Consider the following 10515-nt stretch of genomic DNA (forward strand, 5'->3'; position numbering starts at 1 on the left):
TTGCCCGCTGTTGGCGCATGCACAGTGCTCAGTGTCCCCGGTGGTAGGCGTGGCTTATCGCCAGCTGCGACACGGCAGAACTCGGATACTGCAAGGAGGAAAGCGTGACGTCACACAAGCTGCGGTGCGGCGGTAACGCGGCGAACTCGGTTGCGCGGGGTGTCTGCATCGCTGGGCGTGGTTTAGCGGTAGCAGCTGCGTGGTTGTCGCTACTCCGCATTCGCGGCTTGGTATGACGTCACGAGGTTATGCCAGGTGTTCTAGCAGCTGCGGCGTCGCTGGTTGCCATGGCTACGGCGCGACTGACTTTTCGTGAAACACGCACTTTTTACGGCTGGCTTAAAGAGCTTCGCTGTTAATAACGTAACAGACACAGCACCCAGCATGTTCGGCACACCGGACTTTGTTTCGAGCAGCAACATCTACTCTGTATCTGACGCCGACGCACGCCGTACCTCGGCGTGCGTCGGCGTCGTACCTCATAACAGAGTGAACGAGCCCAGCGAAAGATGAAAGCGAACGCGGAGCACAGAGGGAGATGAAAGAAGAAAGCATGACGCAGAAGGTGGAGGAGGAGCGGAGGGGAGACGGCCTGCGGATGCGCTGAGCTGCCGGCGGCACAGAGTTAATATACTGACTCTAGAGGGCAAGCTGCCCATAGGGCCCATGCATTGAAATCGAGCACCGCAAGAGCGCCGCCATTACTATACGCTGATGTTGCCAGCTCCTGAGGCGCTTGCTAGATTTGGCGATAGTAATAAGTTTTAACCTAGCAACCTATAATAGTGTGTTTGTGCAGCCGTGTGCGCGTGGGTGTGGGAGGTGTTGGCCGTGCAGCCGTGCAGCTGGCATTTACGCAACCCAAGGATGATCCTGTTAAGATTTCCGGCGGTATGTGGTTTTCAACAGTCACGCACTAGCGAAAATACCGTATAGCTGTTGAGGCTTCCCTGTTCGCTGTCGCAAGTGTCACTTGACGATGCTATGAGTTAGGAGCTCGAAGCCGTAGTCGCGGTGTCTAAACTCGCGCGTCGAGATACTTTAAAGGCCCATCTTTCTTTATTTTTCTCGCTGCAGTGGGCACGATGAACCAGAAGGATGGGGAGGGCATCCAGTGCAGTCGCATGGCATATATAGCTCGCGACACGGGGCGTCAAAAAGTGCATATATACTGCTTGGTTCTAGCTACCCTGATATTGCCTAAATAATAGCAGAGTTAGTTGTATCAACTGTATGCTTAATACGCTTTGTTATGGTACCCTAAAGGAATGGGTCCCCCCCCCCCCCCTTTGTTTTCTATGAAAGATTGACCAGCTAATGTTGTTACCGTCGTACGCATTACCGTGATGAACACAATTCCACGCTGAGATTGTTAAATTTTTTTTATTGTACACTGCGAAAACTGTAAAACATAACTGTAAACTGTAAAATCACGTCAAAGGTGGTGCTAGTCACCCACATAAAGCGCACATAGTGTACAAAATCAGGTACAATGAAATTATATCATACACATCAGCACATTAAAAAAAACTTTAAAAAAACAGCATGCTCATTTTGTATTTTTGTATGCTACAAGTGCAGAACTTTTCACCCAGTAAATGTAACTGCAGGTTCTTCTTTTAAAAGTGAGTTATGGGTTTTAAGTCATGAAGTTAATGCACATTACCTTAAAACTTTACACTGGTGCTTTCTCACACTTTCATTGTATATACATTTAATTCACACACACACATTTACAGACCTTGAAGTTGCTGCGTGATGTCTGATTTTTCATTTATTTTTATTTACAAATACTGCGAGCCATAACTCTGGCCCAACCAGGAGGGGGACTATATACAGCAAAAGAGCAGGTTTTTCTACGAACATACCAACAGAACATATTAATAGAGCTTCTTAATCCAAAGAGGCAAAACATATTAAATCTGTGTCACAAAAGCATCAAAGTAATGCACATTGTAAACAAATAAATACCTCAACATTCCCAAACAACTCGAACATAACAAGCAGTAGCAGTATTGTACAGTGGAGAGGACTGCAAAAAATTTTTTTGTCTATTTCAGTAATAAAATTATCTGAATTGAAAACTTCAATTGCAACCAATTCCAATCAGCAACAGTTCTGGGGAAAAAACTATGCTTAAATTTTTCAGTGTGGGCAAATATTGGAGCTAGTAAGTGTGGGGGAAATCGCCTTGTTTTCGTTCTAGCTGCTGGCTTAACACAATCAGGCAAATTAACATTTACCTTTCTTGAAATAATTTTGTGCAAAAAGGCTAGGCAATGAACTTTTCAACGGGCCTCCAATGTTGAAATATTGGGTTGTTGCATGAGTGAAGATGGTGAATAATACCTTTTATACTTTCCAAAAATCAATCTTATTGCTTTCCTTTGAGTTCTCTCCAATTTTGCACTATCTTTTTTAGTGTGGGGATCCCATATCACTGCCACTTATTCAACCTAACGCAACCATTATAAGCTAGCAATTTTGTACTTATAGGAGCCTTTTTTAGTTTTCTCTTCAGAGTCCAAAGTTGCCTGAGCGATGATGTACAAATGCTTGAAATGTGACCCGACCATGTAAGTTTATCGGTTATAATGACACCCAGATATCTGTAGTTGTTAACTTGACAGACTGAATTATTGCGAAGACTATATGAAAATGTAGTAGGTGACTTCTTTCTTGTTATACGTAAGAGTACAGCTTTTCCTTGCCCCACTCCTGGCACCATTCATCTATTGACTGCAAAGTCTTCTGAAGCAAAAATTGGTCCGTTCTAGATGATATTTCTTTAAAAACTACACAATCGTCTGTAAACAATCTGACACCCACTTCTTTTGGAATTACTTGAACTAAATCCTTAATATAAATTAAATACAACAGCGGCCCTAACACACTGCCCTGCGGAACACCAGATGTAAGTCGCAACACATCGGAGAAGCATCCACGCACCTCAACAAACCGAGTTCTGTTATGCGGATATGCTTTAATCCAATGAACAATTCCCAATGGGAGTCCTAGACATTCCAATTTAAACAAAAGCCTAGCATGAGACACTGGGTCAAATGTCTTGCAGAAGTCCAAAATAATACATCGATTTGACCAGACACATCAAGAACACAAGAGAACTCGTGAACAGTTGACACAAGTGGCGTGACAGTCGACATATTCTTTCTAGAACCACGCTGGTATGACGACAACACATTTTCTTGCATCAAAACTCATAAATGGGCAACAATGCATTCTAATAACTTGCAGCAAGTGCTGGTAATAGAAACAGGATAGTAATTTTTTATCGACAAGAGATCACCTTTTTTGAAGATTGGGACAACGCGTGCCTTACTTAAGTTGAGAGGTATGACGCTAGCCTTAAGTGATAATTGAAATATGTGGGTAAGGAAGCCAGATATTTGTTCAGCGTAACGCCTTAGAATGCGTTAGGAATGGAATCAGGTCCAGAAGATTTCTTAAGGTTAATATTGAGCAACATTTCAAGCACTCCTGCGCATGATATAGTTGCATTCTGCGGCAAAGGAGACCCTGAATTAATTGTGTATTCATCACATTCCGAGAAAACGTTCTGAAAGTATTTATTAAAATGATTGGCAATCTCTATGGCATTAATCACAGGAATGGTATCCACATTTATCTTTGATATTTCATTTTTACCACTGCCTAAATAACGCCAAAATTTGGCGGGGTCTGATCTAATATATTCTTCTAGGTTTTCTTGAAAGAACCTGTGTCTGCCTTTGTTAATTTTTGTTACCAATTATTGCTTTAATTCGACAAACTGGGGTGTTGAAGATTTGGGCTGTTTGCACAGTCTCTTAATTTTGCACTTAGTATGAATTTTGCACTTAGTTTTTTCTGAAACACTTCCTTAATAACCATGTCATGCAGTGCAGATTCAGACTCATTGGGCATGTCCGGTAACCCAAAAACAACAAAATTTGAGCGACAGCTGCGATCTTCAAAATCAACCAGCTTGCTTTGTTCAGACTGAAGTGTACCGTGGATAGTATTTATAGTTGCACTTAGTTTTTCCTGAAACACTTCCTTAATAACCATGTCATGCAGTGCAGATTCAGACTCATTGGGCATGTCCGGTAACCCAAAAACAACAAAATTTGAGCGACGGCTGCGATCTTCAAAATCAACCAGCTTGCTGTGTTCAGACTGAAGTGTACCCTGGATAGTATTTATAGTTGCATATAAAGTTTCAATTGACCCTGTTTGAGCTTTCAAGTGCTTGGCATTGATTTCATTGTTATTCAAACATGAAGCAAAGTTATTAATCGCCAATTTAGTCGATTCAAGGCGTGTTTTTATTCCTACAATTTTAGTACGAATTTTGGCTTGCCCCTGCAAAATGCTCTCGAACATCTCTTCAACATCAGGTTCAGGATTCTCTTCAACATCCCTACAAAGCAACATTTTACAAAAAAGACACTCATATGCAATATTCAGACAGGTTTCTTTCAATTTTTGTCAGTCTCAATTACTGGAAAAGCCAGCAGCAACCATTAGATTGTCATATGCCAAGTGTTTCATTGACGACTGTAATGCTTCAAGAAGGTGCAGTAGTAATAAAAAACAACTTTTGAAATTACACAAAAAATTTGTGCCATCTTCAACTTTGATTTTACTTTTGATGGGTTATCGCTCGCATTAAACAGTTATCATTAAGAGCCTAGAAGGGACATCTATCAGTGTACGTTCAATATTATAGATTTAACAGCTCATATTTTATCACTTGGTTCATTATTTGCCTACACTATCACTTTAAAGTCCTTCCTCGCTAAAACTGCTAGTATACTTACAATCACAGACACAGGCTCTCTGCATTTGCAGTTATCATGAGCTGAAATGGAGTGTTCATACAAGTGTCATATTTGTGCATGACAACATTTTGTGTTGCTTAAATTGTCAACTTACTTGGTGTCTACTTCATTTTATACATAGCAGGAAATGCTAGGTATAGAGACACTTTTTCTCACTGTTCACATCCGAGGCCTAAAATTACATCACATATGAAAAGAAATTAGGTACGCGCCATGCAATTCAATGTACAATTAGGTCTCGTAGCATCACGCCGCGAAATAAGATGTACGCAGCACATGAAAGGCGTCAAAAGTCTGAACCTAATTGCGACCAAATGAGCGGAGTGACACGTTTCTATGACCCGCTGAGCGGTACAGAGAATCAACTGCAAATGCGCCCAAATAATAAATAATTTGGCATGAATTTGCGTGTACAAGTTGCAATTGTAATAGATGAAGTAGATAATTCTGTAGATGGTATCACAGATTTAGAGCTATTGCACTTTGAAACGTGCAGAGTGAGGCTTGCGCAGCATCTGCAACGTTACCTGCTGTGTATGAAACGGAGTATAGTTGCAATGAAGTTACCATGAGTGGTATCTGAGCATAGCATCTACTGGTGCTGGAACAGTATTTGCTTTGTGAGGAGTGCTCGCACATAAGTACCCTTTGAGTGTTCTGTCACCCGTTTTGCCTGCTCTCTGAGGCGAAGTATACAGTATGTCCATAGCATGAGCTTAATCAATTCGATTACATGCTCAGGGTTGTCTCTGTAGTGTTCAAGGCCTGATAAGATCCTTTCATGCCTCTCAAAAAACTGGCGAAATGATAGTAGGACTAGCCGCTGTATTGTCATTTTTCTAACATTGGCCAAATTATTCCGAAAGACATGCTCAGCAGTGTGAAGGACATGGTGCACCAGAGCAGATGGCATGATGAGTCCCCCATTCTTTCTGATGAAAATCAGTACGCTAGTGATGCTGTCCTTGACAAGTATATCAGTGCAAGTAGGGCATGTTACACGTTTCGCTACTGCTCTGACAATGAAACCTCCAATGTACTGCACAACCTCACTACTGAAATTTGTGAGGCCATAGCTGAGGTTTCCATAGTCATGGTCAGCTACCGCCCGAATAATAGATGCCTCTGGTGAAGAAGATTCGTCCCTTTCCTCAGCCTGGCTCCGTTGCATCCTCTGATGTGGCACTGTCATAAGGCCCTCAAGGTCTGGAGCGACATTGCCAGTTTTCACTGCTGTGACATCAGCGTGAACGAGGAGGCTGCGATAAGCATAGCGAAACTGCATGGCAGAAGGATTGTTGTTCCACCCTCCTCGATGGCGCACACAGCTAAAAAACATTTCCAGGTGATCTTGGCTGAGGCGGTATGTGCAAATGTAGCTGCAACAAAGATGATATCACAATTTTATTGCACTTTGAAGATAACTTCATATTCCGTGGCTACTGAATTGTCACAGTTCACACACATGACCTATACTTTATAAAAAAATAATTTATCCTGCAAATTCTAAGTTATGTTGCAGCACACATCAGGGGCTATATTTTGTAACTATTCTTTTCCTCTAAACATTTTTTTCTTATGCTGTTGTGCCAAGCAGCTGATGCTAGTGATGAAGGGCTAATTGTATGACTAATCTGTCACGGGGGGCAAGCATATAAAATTAAAGTAAAATGTAAAAAGAGTACAACACATTTTATTGTAAGGTGTCAATATAAAAAATTTTACCGTGTTTAATCGGCACATTTTAATTGATTGAGTAATTGATTACTCGGATTTGTTGATTTATGTACACAAGCGAAAAAAAGTCAAAGCCGCTGATTTGTCATGCTGCGCACACTTTGAAGAAAAATGCATGCTATGTAAATTGACATTTGCCTTTGTTGTTACTTAACACCACTATGCACAAACAGACATTCAAGCAAGTCAAACGCAAACGTCATTACAGGTCCGGCGGCGAAGCAAATAAGCTTGTTAACATTTTCGCACAGTAGAGAGTTCCTTTGCTTATTAGCAGTCATTAACAGACATGCCAGCTGCCGAGAATATGCACTTGCATGGCATTGATATTGCTGGGACACACAAACCTGTTTTTTTTTGGGGGGGGGAGGTAAGAAATAAATGCTGTACATGTACGTGTGCTAGAAGAACTAAAAATTTTGACAGATTTTTCCCACAAGTGCAGCATGCGTGGGTGGGTGCAGTCGGAACTCGTTTCCTTCCTTGCTGTTGTGTGAGAGAAGTGAGGACGTCAATGCCAGCGCTTGCCTGATTTTGGTCGTGTGAACTCAATTGATTAATTGCGATTAAATAGTCATCAATTAACTCGGATGTTAATTGATCAATCGTCCAGCCCTAACAAACTGTTGCATCTGGTGCATGGTATCAATCCTACGATTGCAACTATGGCATCACCAAGAGCAATGACTTGAGCAGCCAAATTTAGTCAACTGTGCTTTATTCTTGGTGCATTTATAGTGTAAATTTATGACATTTCATTTACTAACATATGTGTGATTGTGCACTGACCATTCGCTTCAGGAAAAAGTGAAAGCTGCAGCCTTACCTACACAGTGCTGACTTGAAAAGCCTGTCTGCAAGTTCACCTACACTCTTTACGGTGAATGCCAAACTGATTATTGACATACGTCTCCCAGATGTGCAGGCTAAGTCTCCAGATGGTAGTTGCAAGGACATCAGACTGTTGGAAAGATCTAGCATAGTCTTTTTCTGATGGTGAATTGTTGTTGCTCGAAGTGGAGCTTTGAACCCCAATGCTCTTGGCTTCTGGGAGTTCATGATGTCAAATAATCTGGAAAAGGCAGATTGTTAGTTGAATGTAGCATAGGTTTGCATTATGACTTACCGATCGACATCCGCAACAAACTTTGATGTTCCCTCACTGCCCTTAAACTGTTGCAAGTTTAGTTGCCGTGCCAGCTCCAGGCTTCTGCTGACTGACCAACTGAATGTTTGTGCAGCCAGTCGGACTTTCATTATCTGCTGGTAGTATTCAATATGGGCCCTTCTGAGCTTGTTGGCTGCTCGAAGGCCTTCAGCTTCTTGAAGGTCTTGTAGTTTTTCAATGTAGCCCCATTCAATTTACTGTAAAATACAATTCATATCTTAGACTGCATAGTAGTTCACCAGATGCATTATGCTTACTCCGTATTTAGTGCTTTGCAGAACTTTCTTGTCTCCAAGAAGATTTCTGAGCAGTTTGAGGCCATGCGCTGCATCAAATACAACTAACACTTCTTTTGACGGCTCCACAGGGTGGGTGAAGGACGTCTTGAAAAGGTTGCTGCTGGTCTCATGGACACGGCACCCCAGCAATTTTGCCATTGCAACATTTGCAGCAAGGGCATCACATACGATGGCAACTACATTGAGTGAACATTCGGTGAGCTGCACAATGGCCTCATTAATAATGTTCTTTAGCTTTTCTTCACTGAGTCCATTATTCAAAAAGTAAGCAAATGGCATTTTCCATGGGGAAGCAACACCCACTGCCATCAAAACAAGTGTATCTCCAGCTAGGCTTGTGTCATCTGTTTCAATTGGGGTCTGGCCATTGCCCAAGTCGACGTAGCCTATCAGCCGGCCACTTGCGGTGTCAACATCACATTTTTTTCTTATGCTCATGCCATCTACCATCACACAGCATAGTTTCTCCCTTGCACTCTTTTCTTTGAAGGATTTTTTCAAATGTTCGAGGGCTTCATGGGTAAACCCTGGCCAAGCATCAACCACTTTCAGCCAGGTACGAATTGTTTGTTTGCTGGGCATGCAGACTATTCTTGATACATAATTGTAGGCACTGGGTGAATGGTAATAAAGTGTCGTTGCGAATTTACGAAGCTTTTCACTGTAACGCCTTCGACGTTGTGCTCGGCTGACGTTACTACTCCAATTTTTAATGAGCTCCTTCGGTAGCTCACCAAACGATTCTAATACCAGCTCCCCTTCAGGAGAGAGTAGCTGCTTTTTTTTCATTTCACTAATAAGTTCCTTAAGGGTCGCTACTTTCTCTATCTTCTTTTTAAGGTTATATTTTGTGCGTTTAAGTTTCTGTCTTGTCTCAGATAGTCTCTTGCTTGTGTCCAGAAGCTGTGTCCTTGGAGACTGCAAGGTGCAGTACATGTGATCACTCCTAAGGTGCCGAGGAGATGCTGCTGCCTGTAATGAAAGTTTCACCAGTATAGGTATTGGTGTAACAACTGGGATGTGACGCATCTAACATTGTTTACACTACAGCTTACACTACAAACTAAATTGTTGCTGAACAGCTAAATACTGCACACAGCAGAGAACATGCTGTAATGAGGGTATTGCATAAAGCTGCAGTATTTTCAACAGTAGCTTCATTTGCGCCGAGTAAGAACTTGATAGTTGGCGGTCTTCTCAAAAATATATAGTTATAGCATAAGATTTTTTTTAAATGAGCACTGTCAGCGCTAGTTCCATTGCTTCTTGCCTCTTACCTGCACATGCCTCCGCGGTGTCTTGGCTTGTGGAATCAATGTAGGGGAGCTGCCTTGGCCAGGTGTGGGGTTCATCTGAGAGAAAGAGTATCGTTTATGTGGAGAAGTGGCCGCTTTCATTCTCTGTGGCTTACCCTCATACGCTTCCTTGGCGACTTGGGTGACACACCCGCCGTCAAGGCAGTCATTCGAGGTGTACTGGCTGCCTAAGCGTAATAAAAAGAAATTGGGTAAATGTAAACACCAGTGCCATTGCTTCTTGCCTCTTACCTGCACGTGCCTCCGCGGCGTCTTGGCTTGCGGAGTCTGTGCAGGGGAGCTGCCTTGGCCAGGTGTAGGAGTCAGCTGAGAGAAAGAGTGTCGTTTACGTGGAGAAGTGGCTGCTTTCATTCTCAGTGGCTTGCCCTCAAATGCTTGTTGTTTTATAGACATGTATTCTTTAATTTAGAGCTTAAGTTTTCCCTTTGGAGCACACAGAAGGGCTTGTTACTGCATATCAGCTGCATACAGGGAAACATATTTCATTGAACATTTGCAAAGATCCAACCGAAGGTTGATAAATGCAGCTTGCAGTGCGATTAGACTGAAAGAGCCACAAAAATAATTCATCCCAATTGGTAAATTAAAGCTCATTTCAGTATGATGTGCAATATATGTGACACTAATATGGTGGGTTGTCTTGCTTCTACAGCAAAATAATCAGTGTATGAGATAAAAACTAAATTTCATACCCCTTTGGGACACTGATTTAAAGCTGCCCACATGATCGACTTATTTTACCTGCGAGTCTACCCAACAAATATTTGAGTCCGACCTGCTTAGTGGTACTTGAGATTATGCCAGTATTGCATATGTGCATGTTTAAAAAAATTCAATTTTGAAATTGCTCATAGGGCTATGATGTGCAAATCTGCAGTTTATGGACATACATAGAAGACTCGGCATCAAGTACAAGTGAACGGCGCTACATGCCCGGAGTCGATCGTGCAAGTGGATTTGCTGCCCACCTTTGTGACTAGAGAAGATATGTGACGTGAAATGGCATGCAAGGAAGTGTTGAAAATATTGCACAGTTAATAAAACACCTGCGCTATTAATATGTGGGTTCGTGCACTCGATTCCGTCCGTATTAGATACTCACCTGTTGATTGCTTCCTGGCACAGAAATAGTCGGTACCGCATCACTCTTCAAT

At 42.2% G+C, this 10515-nt stretch overlaps 1 protein-coding gene across 1 annotated transcript; it reads right to left on the reverse strand.

The window, feature by feature from the left end:
- Positions 1–5318: 5318 nt before the first annotated feature.
- Positions 5319–7835, reverse strand: LOC125944133 (uncharacterized). The gene is made up of 2 exons (XM_049664187.1): positions 7705–7835; positions 5319–6220 (listed from the first exon to the last, which is right to left on the reverse strand). The coding sequence occupies exons 1-2, from the start codon at positions 7833–7835 to the stop codon at positions 5434–5436; spliced, it is 918 nt and encodes a 305-aa protein (XP_049520144.1). The 3' UTR covers positions 5319–5433.
- Between the last annotated feature and the right edge of the window lie 2680 nt (positions 7836–10515).

Source organism: Dermacentor silvarum, chromosome 1 (assembly GCF_013339745.2).
Source record: "Dermacentor silvarum isolate Dsil-2018 chromosome 1, BIME_Dsil_1.4, whole genome shotgun sequence".
NCBI lineage: Eukaryota > Metazoa > Arthropoda > Arachnida > Ixodida > Ixodidae > Dermacentor > Dermacentor silvarum.